Source organism: Pteropus vampyrus, unplaced genomic scaffold, assembly GCF_000151845.1.
Source record: "Pteropus vampyrus isolate Shadow unplaced genomic scaffold, Pvam_2.0 Scaffold302, whole genome shotgun sequence".
In the NCBI taxonomy this organism is placed as follows: Eukaryota; Metazoa; Chordata; class Mammalia; order Chiroptera; family Pteropodidae; genus Pteropus; species Pteropus vampyrus.
The window spans coordinates 813,182-839,181 of NW_011889083.1; the positions used below are offsets into that span (position 1 = coordinate 813,182).

A 26,000-nucleotide genomic window follows, 5' to 3' on the forward strand; every position below is an offset into this window, starting at 1 on the left:
TTTGGAGAGGATAATATCTGTAATCAGACGTGATTTACCTGACAGATCTAGACCTAGACCAGTTTAAAGCCTGCAGCTCTAAAATGTGCAATTAGGATTTAAATAGGGTTGGAATCCCATAAGGCAACATTTCTCAAAATGGGTAAGTATAGGCCTTGGGGGTACTTAATGGTTTGTTTAGGGCATGTACAGTCACAAAATAAACCTAAAGCGCCTTTCTAGAACATCAATTTATTGAGGTTGGAGGGGATTAAATAGGGGAGAAGCAATTATTTTATAACCACTAAGCCAACTGTTATGATGTGGAAATAAAAACTGCATCAAGACGAAACAGAACTTCACAGCTGTCTCTTGCTTTCAGATTTCTCCTTTAGGGCTCTGCTCTACCACTATTACTGGTCCTTCCCTGAAAAAGTATGAGAGGCACTGAGCTAAGGCAGGGCTCACTTCTCACCCAGAAGGATACTTTTCCCTCAGAAAGTAATACAAAGTCAACTATGGTATGGTTATGAGTCACCATAATTGTCCAGAATATCTGGAACTAGACAAAGAGTAGTAGGAGACTCTTTTCTTTTCCTAAACATTTAAGGAATAAAGCATGTCGAATTAAGCCCACAACCAAGTTGTTTTTTCTTTCAGAATAAGAAAGGGAATGAAATAATTCAGGCTCCAATCCACACACTACATTCATCTAGCCCAAGAGAAAAAAATAAACATTTTTTAAAAATGAAATAAGAATCCCAGAACAGATTTTTAGATATTATAAGAGTGGAAGAAAGTTCAAATTTCACAAGAATGCATTAAATAGATAAGTTCAATTTAAACAGATAAACTGAGACAATTTAAATAACTTTATTTTCCAATTACTAAAATTCTTAATTTTCCTCATGAGTATTAAGGTTCATAAATCATTTGGTAATAACCATATTAAATTTCACTTAAATTCTGCCTGAATCAAAAAGAGTCAGAAAATTTCTTGAGAGAAAATTTCTCTCAGAACATGCCACAGAGTAGTTCTGCACAAAACGCATTGCATATTAAAGTTTTCTTAACATAATTATTCTGTGAATCATAAAGATGTTTTAAGTTTGAAATAAATTCTTATAGCGCTGCTCCAATTTCACTGAATCTGAAGTTTATTCCAAATTCCTCTGAAAATTAACATTTCACTAATGTAACCTTGAATTATGCATGTATGTGTGTGCAGAAAAGAAACTTAAAATTTTACAAACTTGGTACTATATGCATGTATTTTCTCTTCAATTTTTTTATTTCTCTACAAAATAAGATAAAAGTATTATTCTGACTCCTGGTCACACTCTTCTCAGGGCTTAGAGCAACCTGGGAACAAACGATTCTATCATAATTAAGTTGTCTGATTCCTAACTCAGACTCCATTTTTGGACAAGATTCAAGAAGGATTTGCCATCTACAAAATTGTTTGCCCTGGCATATAGTATAATAACTCTGGTGTTAGTCAGAGGTTCTTCATTTATTTTTTTCAACTAAATCATTTATCAGTGTTAAGAACTGCTGCTTCTCCAGCCCAGACAGTCTCCCAGGCCCAGCTTTCTTCCCATATAGCCTGAAAGAGTAGGCCTGCCTTTTCTTCCTCATTAAAACTACTCCTGCCCACACCCTCCCTTGGGTATCAATCACACTTTTGCAGGGCTGGGGAGAAGAAAGCAATCTCCCCAGTTCCTTACTTCCTGGTTGTCCTGAAAAACAAGCCAGGGTCATTTTGAGTTTCATCATGAAGATATCAAAAATTAACAGGAATACAATTAAAAAAAAGTACATATGACTTTAAAATGTTACAAAGGTCGGGGAATCACTGCCTCTGGTCATAAGAATCCCTTTATTCTCTTCCAGAGTGGTATCTTGAAGCTGTTGCTTTCTTCCCTATTCCTATGAGGACTGCTCATGATATCCTTCCCACAAGGATTAGAGTGAAGTTTAAAATCTAACTAAATAGAGAAAGAATGCAGCAGGCACATAATCATGGAAGGTCTCAGAAATCTTGTGTTACTCAATACAAATTAAATTCCAAACATAATTAAATATTTCCAAATTGTTTTACTCCAGATTGGTCCTCAGTAGCACCAATTTCTTAATAATAATAATAATAAATAATGATGATGATGATGATGATGATGATGATGATGATGAGTGTGTGTGTTGTGTGTATCTTGGTGCGGTGGGGGTGGGGGGAGAAGGGGATCAGTTCCAGACATGCTGGGCACCTGGAGAACTCTCATTTGCGTCTCTCTTTCAGAACCTTGGACAGATCCCAGACACATCATTGGTTCTGAAACTTAAAAATTTTTATCTATGTAGTGTCAAAGGACCAGGTACAAATGCCACTGCATCAAACTTTCCTGCTATACTCTGATGAGATCATAGAAGAGTAGAAGAGTTACAGACAGGTGTCCTCCAAAGTGAGCCAATTTCCTGGTAAGAAGAGCTACCATAGACTGACACACGAGAAGAGTGTCTCAAAATCCTAGCTCTATGGTAAATAGACTCTAGTATTGGGGCTTAAAAACAGGGCTGTATTAAGCTGTAATGAATAATATTTGAATATTAATAAGCCAAGTTGTTTATTGTTTAGGTACATTATATTCTGAAGCATTAAAATATATATTAATATTACTAAATACTTTATGTTGAGGACTTCAGGAGCCGATAAAGGAGGTACAGTTTTGTGAGCTCACTTTTAACTTAGTTACTTCTGCTTAGAAGAAAGAAGCCATAGTTGAGGCATCAATTTGATTGAATTGTAGACACCATGTATAAAATGAATTAGTAATTTCTAAAAAACTGAACTCAGGGCAGCAACCACTGCAAATTCAGGGGCACCATGTTCACATAATACCATTTGCATGACACTCCTTCCTGGACAAGGGCATATATTACTGCAGTCCTGCCTGTGGATTTTATTTGTAAGATTATGCAGTTCTGGCAAATCACCATAAAGCATTAAGTATTTAATATCTAAAGAACCAAATAAAGAAACAAACAAAACAAAAACAGACTCATAGATACAGAGAACAAACTGATAATTGCCAGATGGGAGGAGGTGCTGGGAGGCTGGGTTAAAAAGTTGAAGAGATTAAGAAGTACAAATTGGTAATTATAAAATACACCATAGGGAATACAATCAATAATGTTGTAGTAACTATGTTTGATGTCAGGTGGGTACTAGACTAATCAGAGGGATCACTTTGTAAATTACATAAATGCCTAACCACTATGCTGTACACCTGAAACTAATATAAAATAATATTGAATGTCAACTTTAACTGAAAAATTGAAATTAAAAAAATATTTAATACCTCTTAAACAAGAAATGGGTTGTTGAATATGTAGAACTGACTTGTTAAAATATAGTAAATGTAGTATTGATTTACATTCACAGCTAATTTTTGTTAAAAAGCAGAAAAAGATAGCAGAAAGAAAACAAAATACACAATACAGAAAAATGTTTTCATTAAATTTCCTCTCTAACTCAAAAACTGAATTGATGTTTAGAAGGGGGCTCAGGTGGAAAGCTAACAATACTAACAGATATATAAAACCTGGATCTGAGGAGATATAATTTCACAAAGTTGTGATTTCAGAGAGGTAAGTCCTGTTATCTCATCTGTGATCACGAGCCTACAGAAGTTCCCACTGTTACATTATTTTCTGCCTTTACTGGCACTTTTCTTTTGAAAAGGCTAAGTAATATATCAAATTAAAATTGGCTCAATTTTGGATAAGATTCAAGAAGGTTCACTCAATCCTGAAAGCAATGTTAGTGTTTTTTTATTATTATTACTTTTGAAGCTTAGAAGAAAATTAGATACTCAAGGAGATAAAATTTAATGAGGCCATAATGAGCACCTTGATTAACAGGTGGCTAATAAGGCATAATATTGGAGTCCACTTATGATCAAAGACAACGTTAGGATGCTGAACACTGCAGGCACTCTTGCTTTACTAAGATATAAAGCTCTCCTTATCACAGGTTCAAATGCCGTTAAATTGGAAGACAAGAGATTTTCAAAGGTAAAAGCACCAAGGTCTCTAAAATTTTCATTTTTTTTCCTTGCTCTAAGCCCTTTGTAGTAACAGGAGCTGTCATTAAGAAACTCACGCTGATTTCATACAACAATTTCTTCTTTTTAAAAATTTCTTTTTGTCAGCTATGAAGGCAAAAGATATAATATAAGCAGGAAATCGAAGTGGATTTTGAAATCATATTCCTGAGCTGACTGGGGTAGGAAGTGGTGCATGGAAAAAATCAAATAGATATCAAAGAGAACATCTCAGTTTCTACAGTTTTACTCATTATCCAATTATGCCTATCATCAACTCCGAGAACACCTATGCTTAAAACCAAATCAAATATACTTTCTAGTGTATGGCCATGCTACCCTGAACAAGCCCGATCTCGTCTGATCTCGGAAGCTAAGTGGGGTCGGGTCTGGTTAGTATTGGATGGGAGACCACCTAGGAAGACCAGGTGCTGTAGGCATAAAAAAAATAAATAAATAAGGGATTGTAAGCTGACAAGGTCCTTACAATCTGTGAGGTTAACCAAGGGTTGCCTCATCTAAATATATGTGTGTGTGTGTGTGTGTGTGTGTGTGTGTGTGTGTGTGTATATATACACACACACATACACTTTCTGCCTTTCAACAAAACAAAATTAGAAAGCTAGTTAGTAATTATATGTGTAATTTTTCCATATATTTCCCTTAAGGCAACTAAATTGAGTTTATATAGATCTCTATTCTGGTCCTTCGAAAATCTAATCTACCAGGTGTGAAAAGGGATGGAACTGCCTCATTAGAACCATTAAATTCACCACAGCATGAAGGCTGTATACAACTTGAAGATATGTGTTAGGTAGTAGAGTTTGTGACCCTTAAAAAAGCCATTCCAATTTTTTTTTCCTTTTGTGTGTGCATTAGGGGTATTATATAAATAAATTTTTAACCTTTGCCTTAATACCTAGAGCACAGTACAGTGTGTGTGTGTGTGTGTGTGTGTGTGTGTGTGTGTGTGTGTGTGTGTCGGTGGGGGAGGGTACTACTAATCCAGAAATTAAGGGAAATTCCATAGTAGCCACACCCCAACAATAACACTCCCTGAGGCTTATTGTTCAGTGTCCCTTTCTATGGATATGGATACCAGTTCTAGCTACAGTGTTCTAACATGGACAGGGGTAAGTGTTTTTCTAAGAACAACTGCTATGTCAAGTTATGGAGATGCATTACTGAGAAGAAAGGGAGTGCCATGTCTCTCATTACTCCAGTCATCATATAACATCCAGAATGTTTTTTGAAACTGACATTTATCATGTCCGTGTTAGTTTGCTGGGACTGCCAAAACAAAATACCAGAGACACGGTGGCTGAAACAACAGAAATTTATTTCCTCACAGTTCTGGAGGCTTGGAGCCCAAGACCAAGGTGTTGTTGGCAGGTTTGGTTTCTCCTTGGCTTGCAGACAGTCTCCTTCCCACTGTGTCCTCACATGACCTTTTTTCTGTATGTGTTCATCCTTTGTATCTTTCTCACTTCTTATAAGGGTACTAGTCATATTGGATTAGAATCCACCTATATAACCTCATTTGATCCTAATTACCCCTTTAATGGCCCTTTTTCCTTATATTCTGAGGTGTACTGGGGAGGTCAGGACTTCAACATATAAATTTAGGGGGGATACAATCAGTCATAACAATGTCCTCAAAGCAAGACATTAATATAGAAATATAATAACAAAGTCTAACACTGAGTGGGCCCTTTGTTCCAGGTACTGTTCTAAGTGTTACAGCTCTATTAACTCATAATCCTTATAATAACTTTATGAGGTTGACACATTCTTACGAATGAGAAAACTGAGGCACAAAGGCTGAAAAACTTGCCCAAAGGTCACACGAAGACTGGGTAGTCTCTTACTTAAATCCCGTAGTCTGCCTCAAGAGACCAAATGCTTGACCACTGTCCTCTATGTCCCCAGGCTGCAAAGGCATGTATGTCAGCTGATGATTCATGAAGCCATCCAAGAAGAATCAACTGCTGATCAAGGAGAATAATTTAACTAAAGGCAGCATTTTCTGTGTTCTCATGATACAGTCCTAATATACAAATAAAAATATTAATAGTTCACTTACTTTTCTTAATAGCTCACAATTCCATAGAGTACATTCAATGTGATTCATATAACACAGTGGTTAAGTTAGTGGTTTTGGGGACTGTACTGCCTGGCTTTAAAATCTGCCCTCTACTCCTTCTAACTGTATAACCTTGGGCAAGTCATTTAACCTCTCAAGGCCTCTGGTTCCTCAGCTGTAAAATAAAGGTGATAATACCATTCACTCCGAAGGCTCTCATGAAATCTGAGGGAGAGTACATGTAAAGTCCATGTAAAGTACCCAATACCTAGATCCATTTCTGGCATGCATAAGTTCATGTAAAGCAGGAACACAGTATGCATTCAGTAAATGTTGGATGTCACTATTATTACTCTACCTGATACTTTTTAAATGATAAACTGTGTGAAGAGTGGGTGTTTCATAAATATTTGACTTAACAAAGTCTGCGACATCATATTACAAAGAAATATCTTTATGAAGAATACACAAAAATTCCCCCAAAACAAGCTACTGGGAAATTTAGAATGCTTCCTTGTTTTTAATTTATGTTTTTCAGAAGGTTTTTTATGTCTTTAAATATTGCAGAAATAAATGATCCTAAAGTAGACAGAAATAATTTATGCAGACATATAAGAATTGCCTAACAATACATATGAGAAACACCAAGTCAATATAGTAAATGACTATGAGGAAACAAAAAAGCAGTGAATACCAATGGCCAAAAGGATAATCAAGATCATTCCCAAGTTAAAAGCTTTTGTGGCATATGCTCGGTTTTCTCATACAGAAAGCAGAATTATAGTTATAATCACTATGAGAATCAAGTGAAACAGTGTACAAAACACTTTGCAAATGCCAAAGCCTACTTGTGGAAAAGTCTTAGCAAAAGACTTTACTGCTTTTACCTAAGCCAGCCAGGTATGGCTTGGGAATCTATAAATTTCTAAAGCTCCTGAGAAAATTCTTATAATTATCCAGATTTAGGAACACATTCAAATAGATGATTAAGGAAACCATTGAATTTACTATATTGGTGCAATCTCAGGCTTGCATCCAAGTTGTTAACTATCATTTGACTCTTCAGAGACACTGTCAAATGTGTGACCTGATTCAGAAGTGTAAAGTAAGACCCAGGAATCAGTATTTTTAAAAGGCCTCCAGCTGTTTCTAATGGTTATCTGGGCACACCTACTATAATTTTTCACTGTGTCTATCATTTAACTGACACCAGTGTGTCGATGGACACTCCAGTATGTAGCTCTAGTATGAGATAGCCAAAAAGACCCTTAAAAATGTCTGCCTCCAGGATGTGTTCCATAGTATAGTGCAATCACTATACTATGTATCTTTGCTTTACACACAGAGATCCTGGGTTCGCACCCCAGTGGAGCCACAATCCATGGTCTATGGCCATGCCACCCTGAACAAGCCTTATGTCTGATCTTGGAAACTAAGCAGGGTCGGGCCTGGTTAGTACTTGGAAGGGAGACCACCTAGGAAGATCAGATGCTATAGGCATGAATAATAATAAATAATAATAAAAAAAGAGGTCTGCCTCCAGGTTCCAGTCAGTTACCATAGACATTCCTGATAACACATCTTCATCACTTAGGTTTCTACTTCAGTGGAAAATCAGCCATGGGAATCTACAGAGTAACTTATGAGTAAGAGCATTGCACACAATGGGAACCAACAATACTGATGCAAATCTGAGCATCAACTGCAGCTCATCTATGCAGATGTTCACAACATTTCAGAAGTCTCCCTAGGCTTTGAGGACAGATATGTTTAATTCTCTACATCCCATTATCAGAACAGTACAGTCAATCTGGGGACTATTTAGAGAGGAGCACTTAAACTAGCTAATAAGCTCACTTCACAAGAAGTGGAAGATATATAGAATAGGTCTCGAAATGAATGCTGAGGGATGAGATGCTAAACATTCCCCAGTTAATTAACATAGTAAAGTAAAACACAGTTAAAGATAAGTAGCAGAATAGGCTGGATGAAAGGAAACCTTTAGAGCAATAACATAAAGAGCTTCCACTAGAAGTGATTTCTTAAATGGCTCCATAGGGAATGGCACAAACAGTGATGCCTGGAACATTGGTAGTTTGGGTCAAATTTTAGTTAGGTTTCGGCTAAAGCTTTTTATTTATGTAGGCCATAGCCGAAGAGATATCTTGTAGATGGAATGAAAGAAATAAGTAAAGAAGACAAAAGATGGACAAGTTCTCCAATGAACGTTTTCAGTTTCTTTCCTCCATCTTGCACCATCAACAGCAACTCCCTAATGGAGGAGGTTTAATGGATGTGCCATAAATGAAATAAATGAAGAGATCATAAAACATGAAGGGAAATTCGAAGAACAGGGGCCAGCACATTCTTGTGACATTTACTGGTTTCTACTATCTGCCTCCTCCCATAGAAGTCAATTGATTTGGCAATTGTGGTGGGTTAAACTTATCAAAAAGAAACTCTAAATCAAGACTCTATATGTACAATACGTATTTTTCCATAAGAATAATATAAAAAAGAGACTGACAGTCTTAACTAGGGGATTAGTGGACAAATTATAATCTCTTACTTTTTTGCCATACAGTGAACATAACAATACAAATCAGTAAAGTTAAGAATTTCAAAGCCAATCATATAACCATTTCATGAACATCGAGTATACCATTCAAGCAGCTCTACAGAGGAAAAGCCTTTGCAGTAACAACCAGTAGACATCCATTGAGCCTGCAGAGTCTAGCTGGAAATGAGATTGTGGGAAGATGTAGAAATCATTTTTTCTAAAATTATCAATTGGGGTGAGAATACATGCATGTGTTAATGTTAACCAGTGAAACCAAAATGTAACATGATAGGACAGTAACATCATCTCAGAATTTTGTCTTTTTTCTACTACTTCTATTACTTAAAATAAAAAAGACTTTAGCACGTTAGACCACAAGTTTAATAAGGACAGGAAATATGTCTGAGTTGTTTATCATTTTGTTTCCAATGCCTTGTGCTTAATAGACACTAAATACTTATATGTGAGTCAGCCAAGAAATGCTTTTGATAGACACTTATCCAGAGGGAAGTTATACTTGGCTTTCAACCTGTTATCTTCAATGAAGTATCTTGCTCACGGCTCAAGTCAATCCCCCCAGATCCTATCTCCTCCTTGATTCATCATATTTTCCTTTCTACTAAATGGGTCCTATTAGTAAATATATGTTTCTGACATATTAAGAAAATGTTTTCTTGACCTCACTTCCTCCCCCAGCTACAAGTCTTATTTATTCACTCCCTTTTGAAGCAAAACTTGAAATTTGCCTCCTGATACCTTTCATCTTGCTCTATTTATTCTCTATTTACTTGTTTCCGCCCCCGCCCCATAGCTCTCATCATTTTCTAGTAGACAGTATAATCAGCTTATTTATTGTGTTTTGCTTATTTACTGTCTGCTCCCTGTTTTGGAATATATGATCCACAATAGCAGTAACTTTTGTGTGTCTGATTCAGTGAAGATTACCCAATACCTAGATCCATTCCTGGCATGCAGAAGATATTCAATAAATATAAGGCAAATAGATGTCTAGATAGTTGCATATTATTATTATAAACAGGCATTCAAATGCTGTCATCTATCAAATAACCTAAAAATGCCCTTGAAAGTTGACATTAAGAGAAAATATTTTAAATGTTGGAAAATATTTGCACACTAAGACAGTTTCCAATATTACAGAATTTTCACAGAAACTTCTAGCTAGCTAGAACTAGTAGTACCTTTAGGTAAACATTATTTCCAGAAATGCAGACATATACAAATTCTCCTATAGAATTCTGTATGGTTATTAAATTTAAATTTTAATGGAAATCTAGCATAAATTCAGAAAAGACTCACAATTCTCTCAGAAGCTTCTCAGAAACGAGTAGCTGTTGCTGTTATCAATTACATATATGTGGTAAAAATATCCTAGTAGAAAAAAATGAGCTTGCTCCAAAACACAATACACTTTTTTAAAAATCTGCAAATTGAAGAACATAATTGGAATTCGATGATTGAAAAACATTAAAATTACTTATATACTAAGTTAGTAAAGCTCTTAAAAGATTGTAAATCCTACAAGTCACAGCAGATGGATATGAAGTAGCATGGAACCAGGGCAGTTTTATAATCCACAGAGGGACCAGATCCCTGCTCTAGTCTCTACAACACATATTAGAATCAAGTTCAGGCTATGTAAGACATTCTCTAAGGGATATTTTGCTGCTAAAAGTTAAAATAAAAGAGGTCAATAAATGACAATGAAGAGGGGCTTTGATATTGAATGAGTCAGGAGGCATGTAATATCCATGATAAAGAGTGAACACAGAGAATGTGTGTGACAAAGAAGAATACACTAAACACCTAGCAAGTGCTAGAGTGTATGGAAGATTTTTATTAAATGACTAAGACAAGATGTCTTCCTTTAAATATTTTATAATCTAATGAGGACAAAGATACACAATAACTTTCATATAAGAAAACTGAGACAAGCTATTTTAATGAACATGAATAATGTACTACTAGAGTACACAGAGAAAGAGAGATCTTAGCTGAGGGGACTAGAAATACAATAAGCAGGAAATATCTTGTAAGTTGACGTTAAAGAAAGATGGGAGGGACTTGGACAGATGGAGATGCCAGTCAGGCAAGGACAGTCCAATGATAAGGAAGCATTTGCAGTGAAGAAAGTGGAAGAAGAGCTTAGAAGCAAGCAGTCCCTAAATGACACCATCAGACACAGATCACCAACTATTCACTCCACCAATTTCCTTTCTGCCTTTAATTACACCAGAGCACCTTAACTCTGAGCAGCCTTCTTAATGTGATATGTAAAGTAAAAAGCCACTTGCACAACTGACAGGCTGTATCTGCTAAATATTATACAGGGTAGTGTGACCAAATCAGGATATGGCTAAAGAAAGGTTTAGTGCTCTGAATGTGAGCCCAAAATAATTTGAAGCTACAAATTACCTGTGTCCTGTAGAGCCAGGGTCCCCAACCCCAGGCTGCAGACCAGTACTGGTCCATGGCCTGTTAGGAACTGGTCCATACAGCAGGAGGTGAGTGACGGGCCAGCTATCAGAGCTTCATTTATATTTGCAGCCACTCCGCAGCACTAGCGTCACCATCTCAGCTCCACTTCAACTCGTCGGGCACTGGATTCTCATAGGAGCACCAGTCCCTGGTGCCAAAAAGGTTGGGGACTCCTGCTACAGAGCAGGGAACTGATTAAAGACAAAGACCAATGAAGAACTCTCTCCAAGTCATGAAAATACATATTCTTAAGAGGGTAACTTAAGGGAACTATCCCAGAATAAAGGTCAGAGACATTTTTGTGTTAAGATGTATATGTGGAATAGACATATTTTTTAAGAATGGCAAAGCTTATTGGTTAGAGAGGTTTTGGGATAAATACAGACTGAGTATAACACACCTCTCTATGCATTCATGTCTTGCTTTATTGCACATTATTAAAGGAAAAGAAAAATTATCACCCACCCCATTTCTATGTTCCTTTCTTGATCTACAGACTACTCATTCTCTGTTAGAGAGGTTTCATATGAAGCGTTACTTTCAGTAGGAGCTTCCCTTTCATACACTTTGCTGAAATGTCACTGGAACTCTGTCCTCTTCATCTGTCATGTCCACTTAAGACCTTGGTGAGTCTTCAACCACCATCAAAACACTTTCCTTTCCCTTGTAAGCAATAATATAAATGAAGCCACTTTAAAATGGAGCAAGAGTTGCAATGACAGAGGATTTGCCTTGTATGACTTATGTCTCAAGCCTTTAGAATGTTAAAACAGGACAAAATAACCTTTGGACTGGGCCTGAGAACCTTATGTCTCACAAAAGAACTGTTTGCAAAGGTATCAAGAAAGCAGTTATTATGACTATTGTTCTGAAGACTACTGGACCGAAAATTAAAAACACTGTTTAGAATGAATATCACTATGTTCTGTTATTTGCCTTCTTCTATTGATGTAATTATTCCCCTTCCTCATTTCATAAATATAGTGTCTTTATTGCCTAATGATAACATCATTTGGGTTTCTGTCTGAAACAATGCTTCCAAAGTAGCTCTTCTTATTGATCAATAAATGCTTGCTGCCTCTCACTTTAAAAGGCCTTTTATTTTTAGGTTAACACTCACCATTTAACAGCCTTGTTCATTATATAAAGGACCCAAAGGTAAGACTGATTCAATTTAAAGCATGTGTGTTCTGCTAAAAGGTGTCTACCAATGGGCAATAAACTGAACATGAAGACAATCAGACAGTCCCACTGTCTGATTATAACATAGTTAATTAATGTCATGGCACTGAATTTCAAATACTTTGACTACTGTGATCTTAAAGAGACCTATAATTTAAATATTTAAACATAATTTTAAATATTTTTAACATAATTTAAATATTTTATTTTTATACCTTCTCCTCACCCTGAACAAATGATTTCATTTTTCAAATATGTGACCTGGAATAATGTCTATTTTAGATAAACACATTAAAATAGACAACAAGAGGAATATGCTCTATAAATAATAAACCCATAATTTGTACCAGAGCTTCCCTGGCACAACTAAGCCCTCATCCTACCATTGAGAATTCTACTGTGATTTCCCTCAATGGCCATAAAAGAACAAGGGTAATTAGGGTCAATTCTACCATTCTGTGAAACTTACTACTACTACATCTCTCTTAAATTCCTGATAAGGTGAGAGAGCCACATTTTAATTATTTAAATATAAATGCAAATAAACCATTTTTAATTAATTACATTTTTACATAATTAATTATAATTTGCTTACATTTTAATTAATGAGTATCATCCTATTACAGTGTAAAAAGCAGATTGTCCAATAAGTCAAAAGACTATATAACTGCTAACTTTCTTTTAGGACATTAATAATGATTATCATTTAGTATACTCCATAGACATGTATGTTTTAATAGACCCCCATTATAAAACTGCATTAGGTGCCAACATTCAATAATTGAGTTATTTCCACTGCTGCACTGCCAGAGTTATTGGGGGTGGTGGGAAACTCTCAGACGGCATGGTGCCAGAAGCCAGGGTAGAGAGAACCCTTAACAGGCATGCCACTAGGCAAGGAGGAACTCTCAGCTGGTGTGCTGAGTGGGTGGTGAGTATTGGCCAATGGGCCTGGAGGAGAAAAGTACAGGCGAATATGAATCAGCCCATAGCCAGAGAGCAGAAAACACTCTTGGCTGGTGCAACACAGGAGATGAAGAGATGGCCCACATGGTCAGAAGATAGGTTACATAAAGGGGACTGCACAAATAAATACATACATTGAAAATAATGGAAGCCAGAACTCTCACTCTCAAAGGAGGTATAAATACGGGAAGAGGGAAGGTTCAAGTAAAGCAGGAGATAATCGTGGCTTCAGATAGATGAGAAATAAAAAATATAGATGTCTATGTATATAAATCTGTGTGTGAGTGTGTGTGTTTGGGTATATTCTGTTCTGTTAGAAGGCCTAGAAGCATAATACCCTAGAAGCAAAGAGTTCACCTAGCACCCAGATCTTGGTTTCTAAATGCCATTATCCACTAACAGAAAACAAGACTCCTTGGAGAAACCACTGATTCCAAGGGTGGGTAAGAAAAGCATAATGCGAATCTGGAAAATCCTGTACCCAAAAGTAAGAAAAGAATGATGGGGATATGTGAAAAGAACACAGGAGTCAACTCCTAAGAGTTTCCATTGGCCAATTTTTGGGCAATTGTATTTCAAAATTAATAATAATGTATTATAACTCATTAAATAAAATAGGAATCTATAAGTCTATACTGAGATAATTAATCAACAGAGAAGAGAGAGTTTTACTATAGAATAGAAGGCTAATTAATAAATGCAGAAAGAATTAGAAAAAAAATCACCAGTTAGCAACCATCAGAGTAATAACTGATTTCAGACAAGAAGCTTCACTGAGAAAACTAGTAGGTGAAAGTTTGATAACAAACAGGATATTTATAGTCTCAAAGTATATCCTCACCAAATACTTACTAATTACTTAATTTAAAACTACAAAAACTTTATACTTGAGAAACTTGGAAGACAGCATTCTATTAACCAAGTGATAAAAGCTGACAAAGTAGTAACAGTGCAAATCAATGTCCTGTGCCTTCTCATGTCGGGGACTGGAAAGAACACAGCGTCACTTCTGTGGTGATCCTGCTGGGAATGAGCACATGAAGCTAACTGGCTAATTCAACTGCATTGAAAGATCTTTTCATTTTCAAGGCTTTATATTTGCTGCACTTATCTGACCCTAAATAAGTACTTTTCATTTTTTTCTCAGGATCCTCCATCTAGAGTTCTAATGCTTTCTATATGCTCCCCCCATTAAGCCCGAGTACCTAGGAAGAGCCTATTAAACTCATTAAGGTGTAAGCAGCACATATTTTATCTCTTCCAGGGGCATCAGTTTCCAAGATCAACAACCTTGGGAAGAAGGGAACTCTGCCACTGCATCCAAAATCATGCCTGGTAAAGATAAGATCCTCATAGCAGATTTGAGATATGCAGATCACAGGTAAGTCAGAGCATGACCATATTTTGTCATGACAACACTAAAAATAGACACCAGACATATAATGAGAAGTTTCAAGAGCTAGTCAGAGGAAGTGCTTGGAAAAAAAACACTGTATGAATAGAAACAAAGAACTGGTCCTCCATGTGTTGTCCCCAGACCAGCATAATTTACATCATCTTGAAACTTGTCAGAAATGCAAATTCTCAGGCCTCACCCCAGACCTATAGAATTGGAAACTCCAGGGGCGGGGCCAGCAATCTATGCTGTACCCAGGCCTTCTGGGTGATTCTGGTGGAGCTGTCAATTTGAAAAACACTGTTCTGGTGGGTACAAAACCCACCACCTGAGGTTCTGACTCAGAGTCCAGAAGGTGTAGTGACCTGACAGGAGGCTCTGTTGGCTGAATGAGGTTCTCCACACTCTGGGCTAGGATGCTGGCATTTAGAACCGGATCGTTACCCAAAAGAGACCTCATGGGCTCACATGTAGTCAAGGCAACAGTTATTTCAGAGAAAAGTCACTATTAATATAATGAAAGGTGGATACAGTAACATATTCATATTCACATCATGGTTATCTGTGGTTTAAAAAAAAAAGTCCTAAGGTATCTGCTGGGCCTATTGGTTCAAGCAAATTGCAAAATTTTTCAGAATGTAAATGTGATTTGCTATAAATAAAAATTTTATCTACATGTGAACACAATGTGGGAGTATATTTTGTATTTATATTTTTTTAAAACATCTATTCTGTAAGTTTTATTTTTAACTATTTATGTACATATGTACTAAAAAATGTTGTGAAACTGAATACCAAATTTCATATAATATTCAACATCTCTTCAATGCCAGAAATAAAAACCTGCTCTGGGAATGTGTTGGAAACGATGATTTCTGCCACCAGTTCCACTTCAAGTTTAACAAATTTTTAAGCTTATGTGCAAATCCTGGATCCCGTGGAGATTAAAAGATGAAAGCAGCCAGACAGTATCCCTGGGCTGAGGAGCAATCAGAGAGAAGACATGACTCCAGCTCTCAGTCAGTGGATTATCCTAATAATTGGAATCACTGCCTCCGAATTCTCACCACTGGAGAGGATTTCAAGGTCCCAATGTTCCTTTTCTTCTTCATTTGTATAACACCAAAGTTAGGCTGTGTCTTGGTGGCAGACATAGAGAAAAGCAGCAGAACTACACAGCTATGGTATTTAAAAGAGAGAATGAGAAGCTCTGCAGATGGTGAGAATTGATATTCCCTTTTCCTTTATTTGAAGCATTGTTTTCAGATTGTACCTTTCTGTAGCACCTTTCTGTACTCACTGAAAATGATCAAATAGTCGGTTTTTTGATGCCCAACCAGCCTTTCGCTTACTAGTTACTTGTTTTAATTAGTAACTTGCTGTCATAGGCATGGCTTAGTGGGGACAATCACACTTGCTGTCATAGGCATGGCTTAGTGGGGGCAGTTATTAACAGGAAGGAGGGAGAGAAGCCAAAGCTCTTCCTTCCACTGTGGGACCTTTTCTCTGATCATTAACAGATCCGTCAGCCAGCAACCAGGTGCACTGAAAGCAGCCAATATTCACACCAGCCAATTCTGCTACTCGTTAGTGACACTGGTTAAGAGACGAAAAATACAAAGAAAAATAAACCTCTGGGGAGGAAATGTTGAAGTCAGACTTTGTTATTCCTTTGGATTTCTATAATCTTTGCTCTCCGTAGCACTAAATCGTCACAGAAAATCCCAAATTCTTGGTAGAGGAGTTCACTGTTTCCTTCTTTTCCTAACTGAGCAGTTTATAAAAGCTAGACCACAAAAACTACAGCAATGGAGAGAGTATGTACAGACCCATTATCCATGTTCTTGGTCCAACACAAACCACCTTTTAGAAAAAAGAGGTTTGGGATCAAAAAGAAAATTTGGGGTTGGAATAAAATATAAGCTAAGCCTCAACTAGAGTTCAAACAGACCCTCTGCCACCTTTGATTCCAACATGAACAAGCAGGAAATAAATCAATAATTACGACAACCCTTATGATTGCATTAAAAGGAATATAAAAGCAAGATAAATTCTTTCTAGAGCATTCTAGAATAAGCTACTTTTGATTAAGTACAATTGAGAGTTATCAGATGACTGTAACATAATGCACAAATTCAAATATGGTTTGTCTCATATTGTAAATAGTATCTTCGGGTATTATGTTAATACTAAAATCATAGGCCTTGTAGAGGTCACCACATGTTGGGCAATCTTACTTCCTAGATTAATGTTTTATGTAAACACCTCATCTTTTTCAGTGACCCATGCTGAATTGGTCACAAATACACACTGGGGATTAAAGGGACACAATTTTCCCAATATAGAGTGTTAATAAAGTCAGTTTGGCTCTTCCTCCCAAGCTTTAATATGCTTCTATAAAAAAATTAATAAATCTCTCTCCATACCTCCTCCCACCCCCTTCCTTTTGTCCTTCTCTCCTTCTAATATACAGATAGTTAAAGGACCATTCCTCCTCACCGCACTAAAATGACTATAAATTTACTTTTTTGACATAAACAAATAAAAAACATCGAAATGAGTATGTGCAATTCAAGATATTTTTGATGCAAAATTATTTTCAAAGAGAACCAAAGGGAGTCAGAAGATTCCCTGATAAATACTATTTCTACATTTCCAATCTATTTGTTTCACTTTTATAAAGTAAAATTGCTTGTGCAAATTTCCCCAAATTTTGATGTTTTACCCAGATCTTGAAATATGCTAATATTCTTGAGAGAACTAAGGTGTTGATCTTCAAAAATGATAACATACTATTTGAAAATGTATAAATCATATATATTTTCATTTTATACAAATGAAATAGTTGATATTCCTACACAGGAATAGATGGTAGAGTAGCATTATAAAGTCACCCCGTGCTGCAGCTCCTTGTGGCACAGATCATTTAACTGATGAAGTTGATGATTTAGTCAACTGTACTTTTCTCTAGTACCTTAGACAAAAAAAAAATAATAATAATAATCTTAACCTGGTTCCAACAAAGTCCAAAAAAGAGAAATAATAATTTACTGTAACTGCAAAATGCAAAATGCTTCCTAGTCATTAACGCATTTCTGAACTTGATGCTTCTCAAGGTTAGCCTTCTGGGGTGCTGACAACATCATAATACCATAAAAGTAATGGAGGAAAAAATAAGAGTAAAGAACTAATTCGCTCCATAGGGACACACCAAGCTGGATAACTAGGTTTCGAAGGATAGAGTATAAATTTTCAAGTTGGAAAAATGGTTAAATATGAGTCACTTCTATTCAAATCCAATCTCTTAAAGCAAACATTTGGGAATGTCCTGAAAATTAACAGGGTACTGCTTGACAAATTTTTTTCTGTGGGAAGTTACTGCAATCCAAGACAATGACCTATATGAACATTTTCCTATTGTATGGACATTATCTATCCTGTTGCACAAGAGAGTATGTAAGAACTCAATAAATGAGAACATCAGGAGACATGGAAAATCTATTCTCCTGGAGGAGACTGGGAGACACCTTATTCTGTGGACCTAGATCCAACATTCTCTAGGAATTCCCTTTCTATCTTCATAAATCTATTATTCGGTTATTTGGACATAATCTATTTTTATCTCTATTACTGTTTTCTTCTCTAACACTCCTCTCTTTTCTCTCACATACTCATCCCTAAGGCCACAATTTCCTCTGTGGACACTGGTAGCTCCAATGACAACAGGAAAGTAAATCCATGTCCTTACATTTTCCCTGTGTCCAAACCCCATGTTCCAGAGCCTGCTGGCCCAGCCTTCTTCCCGCCCCACCTCTAGAATGACCTCCAGATCTGAAGCTTCTAACCTCAGAGAGCCCACTTGTGCTTCCCTCTCCCTGGCATTCATGCATGCTAGCCAATTATCCAAGCCTTAGAGATATAAACAAATAATTTAAAACATGTTTTTTTTAAATTTATGCGTCTATTAGACCACTTAAGGAACAAATATCACAAATCGTGTTTCTCGACCTTTTTTTCATTATCACCTCCCCTAAGGAGCTGTTTTAGATTTTTCCCTAATATCACCACCCCCATGAAATTTTAATGCCATAGATAGAGTATATATCTGTTTACATGATAAAGAATATGATTTTTTTCACCCACCAAGAACCAATTTTCAGCCTCATGGGGGAGATATAATCCCTACTGAGAATGCATGATCTTGAAGCAGGCAGCAATTGAAGTAATTTTGCCAAAAGTATCTAACTATTGCTAATACTTAGTGGAATATAAATCACCAAAAACATCATCTTTCCTGTAGCTCAGTAATCTATATTGAAAAGCTCCAGAGAAGCAATGTTTTAATCTCCTGAGATTCTAAAACGTAAATCTTCTCCTGCAGTGCCTACTGCCTTGTCCTTTGCGCTCCATAATCTACAGAACTAGTAGGCATTACTTTCAGGTTAACACCACGTCTAATAAAGTTCTTTCTTCAATCTTAAAGCATTTTAGATATGCTAAAACACACACATAATCACCCCATTTCCCACTCCAGAAACTAAACAAGTGCAATTTACCTCTTGCCGTTTGAAGTTCTGGACATATTCTTCAAATTGTTCATCTTTTGTCTCATCGGCTTTCCCAAGCTTCTGAAGGACCTAGTTTGCAAATAAAACAAAATGGTTTGATTTAATAATTGTTTCAAATGATAGGAAGAGCAAAGCTGTTATTTTGCTCCTCTGAGGAGACTTCACTCTTAGCCCAGCTAGTTTTTCTGTTCTGGAAGCATCTTGGCTTTGGTGGCTTTGGAGCTGAACACACTTGGGTTTCAATTACAGTTCCACCACTCACAGGCTATGTGACCTTGAACAAATGTCATGCTAGATTGCATTTATTAATTTACATATCTGTTTCCTCCAGTAGGCTGCACATGACTTAAAGATAAAAGCTATGTCTTCTCTTTTTATCCAAAGCATCTGGAACAATGCTTGATACATAATAGGTACTCAATTTTTTGTTAAACAGCAAGCCAAAGTTATTTGACTAATGTATTAATTCACTTTTTAGGGATGGTATTAGAATTACTGGAACCAGGTACATGGTAAGTTCTCCCCCCACCATCTTCTGACATCCCCATCAACTGAATAAACACCTGCAAGGGCACTGGGCTACAGAAGGCCCCATGCTAAACTCTGGTTATCCAGAAACACAAAGACGAATAAAACAAGGCCCCAGCACTTAATTTTAAGAAATTTATAATCTAATGGAGTAGACAAAGTCAGATTCACAGATAACAAATCAAAGACAACATATAATAAGAAACATGAGGAATTGCAAAGTGTTGTTAACAACATCCCTTACAGCTGAGTTCAGGGAATGCTCTGTGGAGGCTATTTCAATTGTGTTGGAACTTTCAGCAGACAGGAATGTGTCAGACTACATTTCAGCCAAAGAAGTAGCCTAAGCACAGATCATTGGAAATCTCATCATGGATGTGGGACTAAGCAGTAGTTCTGTTCTAGAGCACAGGACTGGTACCAGGAGAAGCTGTTCTTAGAGATACCACAGACAGTTACTTCAAGAGAGAGCAGAAGGATCCTGAGAGCCACAATTGGGTTCACTATTCAATATTCCCATATCTAATATCTAAAACACTAACTTATTCAGTAATATAAAAAACTCCATAAACATTACCTTCTCAGAATACACATACGCTATGGCATTACTAAATATATTTTTATTAAACATAAACATTTGGTCATTAAAACATACACTCACACAAAGCACTTTCTATGGCTAGGTTTTATATCAGACTATGATACTTTGTTTCCTAAAATCAAAGATATAACCTTGTACAAATTAACAAGTTTTGATGATGCCTTTCAACGCAAAGACAGAGTGAGAAAAGTTACCTAAAACGTGAGAAGAGACAAAAGAGATCCCTGCGTGTCCTTGGTGCAGTGCTGGACTTACACTTCTGATTAACTTCCTATTGTCTGAGCTATTTACTATTCCATAGGGACAGGAGTTAATGTGAAGATTTTTGTTTGGAATAAATGCAAATAGTTTCTGTCCAATGGAAAAGTTAACCCCAAAGATTATAGTTGACGATCCTGTAGGACATTATCAATTTTGGATCTAACTTACCAATCTTATTCTAAAATCCCTTTATTAAATAGTCCATAAATACTCGGCTCCTCAAATACACTTTGAATCAGTTTTAACATCTCAGTGGATGTCTCACTATTTAACGAGTTGAATAAATCTATGACATATGTTTATTTCATGTTTATATGAAAACTTTGTCTTTAGCTTTTGAAGAATCACACTTTAACAACAGGATCAACTTGGAAGTGTTATACAAATGCAAAGTATTGTTATTATTATTTTTATTACTATTGTAAGAAAGATAAGGCAAAGCAAAATTACACAGGCTGCTTGCAAGAGAAGTAAAATTCAGTGACATAGTGATTCTTGGCCCTATTACACGGTCTCCCCCTATCTACTCCCATATTTTCATTCTAAGTTTAATAACTTTAAGAAGAATTTTTTTATTGCATTTTGTTTTTTTAAAAAAAGTTCTCCCAAACGATCTCCTACCACAGAAACAAAGGTGGGGGGGGGCGGGGGGGCGGGGGGGCGGGCGGGGGACTAAAGTATCAGGGTAAAGACACCTAGTATTTACCACATATTTTTTTCCTAATTCTTAAAATCTACTAATTCATAAATTTTTAATTTCTCTAGATCAGATAAAGTCATTTGAGAACCAGCAACACCTCATCTGATGGTAGCAGTTTACAAAGGCCAGAGTAGGCTATCAAACTCTAATGAGCAAGCAGCAACAGTCTAATGCTCAGTTCTACAACTTACATGTTAGTGAAAAGGAACTCTTTTCTCAGAGAGTGGGAGGAAAAAAAGAGACAAACATTTATTGAGGAACTAGTATGTGCCAAAACTGCAGAAAGTGATTTACACGTTACCTCTTTGTTTCTTGCAACACTCCTATCTGAAACTTATTTTGGACCACACAGTAAGTGGATTACTGGAAACCATCAGGAAAATCCCCATTCTGAGGTCTGATACCTCTGTCATCACCCACATCCAGTCTTTTCCTTCTCATGAGAAGCAAATAGGATTTATACATCAAACTTTTATTCTCATAAAATCATCCAAAATTCCTACAAGCTACTATACTCTAAGAATAGCACATCTCCTAGGCTGCACATCTACAACAGTGGAGGGAATCTTCTGCAGACCCTTTGCTGAAAGTCTGTTATATAAATTTAAAATCATAATTCCTTGCTTTTCATGTTTCTAGCAACTGTACAGTATAACTAAAAAAAATAGCAAAATAACAAAAGCTGATCCTGGGTGTAAAGAGAGATAAAAGAATTATCATTGAATGACCTTATAAGCCCACACTTTCTCTTCTAAGGGAAGTAATAAAGAATCCAAGCTCCTTGAGTTATACACCCACATCTCAATATCAGTTGCCTAACTGCAGCAGCCACAGAGAGGTGGGAAAGACATGGGACACAGGCAGGAAGTGATCTAGCCTTTGCTGAGAACCTTCTCCATGCCATTCATATATTAGGGACATTCATCTATTATTTCAGCTGATACTCACACTAGCTTGCTCATGTCCATTTTACAGATGAATGAATTGAGACTGAGAGGGGTCAGGCAACTTGTAAGTGGCAGAACCCAGATTCAAACCCAGTACTTCTAAACCAGTCCTCACGGTGCCTTCCTCACAAAGACAGGACCAAAGGGCTGATCCATCCAAAAAATAGATGCTTATAATATTGTCCTGAAATATAAATGCCAAACTTCTCTAGATATCAAAATTTTAATGTGGTCATAGAAAGTGGTATCCAGAACAGTTGCCGAATTATTTGCCTTTATTTTCACATATTCAATTTGACCATGAAAAACCATGATGAGCTTTCTTATAATAATAAAATTTATGTTTCTTTTCGTCCATGTATTTTTAATCTCTTACCTGAGATTAAAGACCTACCTTGCTGAACTATCAGATTCTACCATTATCACCTTCCTTTTCATTTTCCCAAACTCTCTATTCTAACATGCCCCTTTGGATATGTTACTTCCCTCTTTTAAGTCTTACTATGGCTTCTTGAATCAAACCCTAATTTTTCAAAAAGGATCACAAAGCCCAATGCCTTCTTGACATTCTTATACAAGGGAGGCAGAGTGTAACAGAAAGAGCAGTGGTTTGGACGAGTGGTGAGACACTGAGGTCCTAGTCCTTAGAAAGTCATTTAAAGATAGAAAGGCATATGGTGGTTAATAAACAAAGACACATTTTTAAAATAAAATTGAATAGAGATTCACTCACATTACCAATTACTCAACATCACTCAATTTCATTTCATAAGCCAACATTACATATGAATAATACATAACACATATTACTCCTCATTACAAATTTATTATTTTAAAAAGCTGAAGAGATCCAGTAACATAAATATTAAAGTCAAATAATCATTCATATTAACTAATTATCTCCTCACTTATAGAAGAGTCTCTTTGAAAAGCAGCAGATAATGCCACAGTTCTGAAAGAATTGGGCACTGTATGTAGGGAAGAATTGACAAGAAACATGAGATTATGTATATGTGTCAAAAAGAAGGCTAAGAAATACTTTAAAGTTAACAGTGGTTGTTCTGGATGGTAAGATTCAGGGTCATTATTATCTTTGCTTTACAATTTTGTATGGTTTCTATAATTTCTCAATGGTTTTATGTTACTAATCAGGAAAAATCATAAAGATAAATACAGTTTATTATACTGATATCTTGTATATAAAAGATTTATGTATTAGGTTCTAGTACAAGTAAGTTTATTTGTTCATAACTGGTTGAAAGACTCTCCTCAAAAGATACTGATGTGTGAATTAATATCAACTAGAAGAAAGATTTCAGAAGCGGCCCTCGGGGACCTACACCTGATTCATGGCTGATGTGTAAAACGAGGGTATTAACGGTATCTACTTCACAGTACTGTATGGAACTACCGAGGATACATATGGAAATGCTGAGCTATGATGCCTGGCATATATTTAATGTTCAATAAATATCTACTATTATTACAGATATTATTATTTAATCATATTGAATAATTTCATCAATGGCATAAACTTACATTAACAAAAAGCTAGGGAGGATATTGGCTATGTTATATTATTTGAACCAAGTTTCACAAAAAGACTTTCTCCAACAAGATGAAATTCAGCAGGGATAAAATTTAGCTCAAAAATGTAATTACTCAAGTACCAGATTTATGTACCAACTTTTAAACAAAATGCAACAGGATGGATGCTAGGAATACATGGTTTCTGCCCTTAAGTAGAAATAAGGAATGACTTTAGTCAAAATGACTCAATAAAATGATGTTGCTGCCAAAGGACCTACTGTAATCTCAGGCTGCACTAATAAGCATGAGAGCAACCAGGAGAGCAGTCCTGAACACGTCTCTGCAGTGGACAGATTGGTAAACACACGCGAACAACTTGGAGCGAGCTAAGGGAGTCCCAAAAAGGCAAGAGAGTTGATACCATTAGGTAGGAGGATGATTTGATACAATTGGTATATTACTGGAGAGAAGAGGCAACCACAGAGAAAAGAGTACAGCTGTCTTTAAATATCTGAAGGACCGGCATCAGCAGATAAAAGCTATATAAAGAAAAATTTTGCATAAAACATTTATCATTGTTTTCTGGAATTTAATTTGTTGTTAGAGGTAATAAGCACACTGTCCTAGGAGTTATTTGCGCTTAACCAATAGTTAGAAGTGCTAGAGAAGAGATTTATTCATTAAACAGGTGAACGGAATGAGTTATATTTCAAATATCTTCTAATTCTTGAATTCATAATAAATTTACCATGTTAGACATTTTCCCTTTAGAAAAATGCAAATCACAATGAGTACTAAGAAGACAAGGATGTCTGTTCAATTCTGTCTCTAACTTAAATATTAACATACTGAAGACTGCATGCCAAGCACTCTGCTAGGAAATGTAGAAAAGCAAGCTGCAGTCTGGGGACTGTGATCATGTGACAGTTTTGATGCAAGAGATGGGAGTTGAGGAACTGGGAAGATTATGGAAAGGCTTAGTCTGTAAGACTAAAGGCTCTAATTTCCTTGCATAGACCATGGGGAGCCAATGAAGTATTCCCCTGGAGGCAGCCACAGGATTAGAATTGTCCTCCTTGGTGACAAGGCTAAGGACAGATTAGAAAAGAGCAAGGCTGAAGAGTAAGACCAGAGGCTATTTAAATAGTCTAGACAATAAATGACAGAGCCTAAACTAAGGAACAGGTAAAACCAGTCCTTAAGAAGTAAATATACTGCACTGAATGGCTTAGGAGATGAATAGGGTGAGGAACAGAAAGAGACTGGATGACCTGAGATTTCTGCTGTGGAGGCCGAGGAGATGATCTGCAGAGAATCTAGGTTGTGGTGAAGGGAGAGGGAAATGGTTTAGATGTGGGACTGGGAAAGGTAAAACCCAGAACCACACCACAGGACTTTTGGATGGAACTGAAGGCCCAGATGAGGAAGAAACCGCGGATGTGCCCTTGCCCACATTTTAATAGTTTTGTGATTTTTCTCCAGCAGTTTCCACATAGGTGATGAGATTGATATGATACACAGAAAATATCTTCAGGCACCAAAGATGTTGGAACCTAGAATGAGATGACAAAAATCTATCTTTTACCTTGTTTTATGTCACAATATTTGACAAGTTTATAATTTAAGTGGCTTCTCATTCACCTCTCCACTGGCTATGTAGAAAATACCAATTAAGCCTGAACAATTTGGCAGCATTGATAGCACAGGAGGATCATTATATATTCATACGTCTAATATTCAGATTTTGACATGACACATCGATCACCTACAGGCAAAAAGAAGAAAATGCTGTGCCTTAGGCATTTTGGTTCAGGACCTAGTAGGTCTTCTCCTTCAATGATAATTTCATCTGCACTGACACTCTACTATTTTAAAACAGTAAGATTTCTGTTGTTACTTTTGTTGCTATTTTTCAAATTCAAAAGAATGTTCTAAGTTAAGTAAACTTTTTCAAACTGCTTTTCTTTTCAATGAGATTCTGAAATATTCCTCTAGGGCTGGCTGTGTGCTCATCTCAGCCCTGAGTTCGGAAGTTCTAAACTTATCTTAAAAGACATCATGACACGGGCAAATTAAAAAGTTAAACAGGAAAGAAAAGCAGGA

At 36.4% G+C, this 26,000-nt stretch overlaps 1 protein-coding gene and 1 pseudogene across 2 annotated transcripts in view; one reads left to right on the forward strand and one right to left on the reverse strand.

The window, feature by feature from the left end:
• The window catches only part of AMPH (amphiphysin), a 195,941-nt gene that overhangs the window by 95,923 nt on the left and 74,018 nt on the right, over window positions 1-26,000 (reverse strand). For both annotated transcript variants that reach the window (XM_011376691.1, XM_011376690.1), the window contains exon 2: window positions 19,319-19,399. In XM_011376691.1, the coding sequence (XP_011374993.1) occupies window positions 19,319-19,399 (81 nt within the window). The remainder of the gene's footprint in view (window positions 1-19,318; window positions 19,400-26,000) is intronic.
• On the forward strand, window positions 4,402-4,519 carry LOC111730156 (annotated as a pseudogene).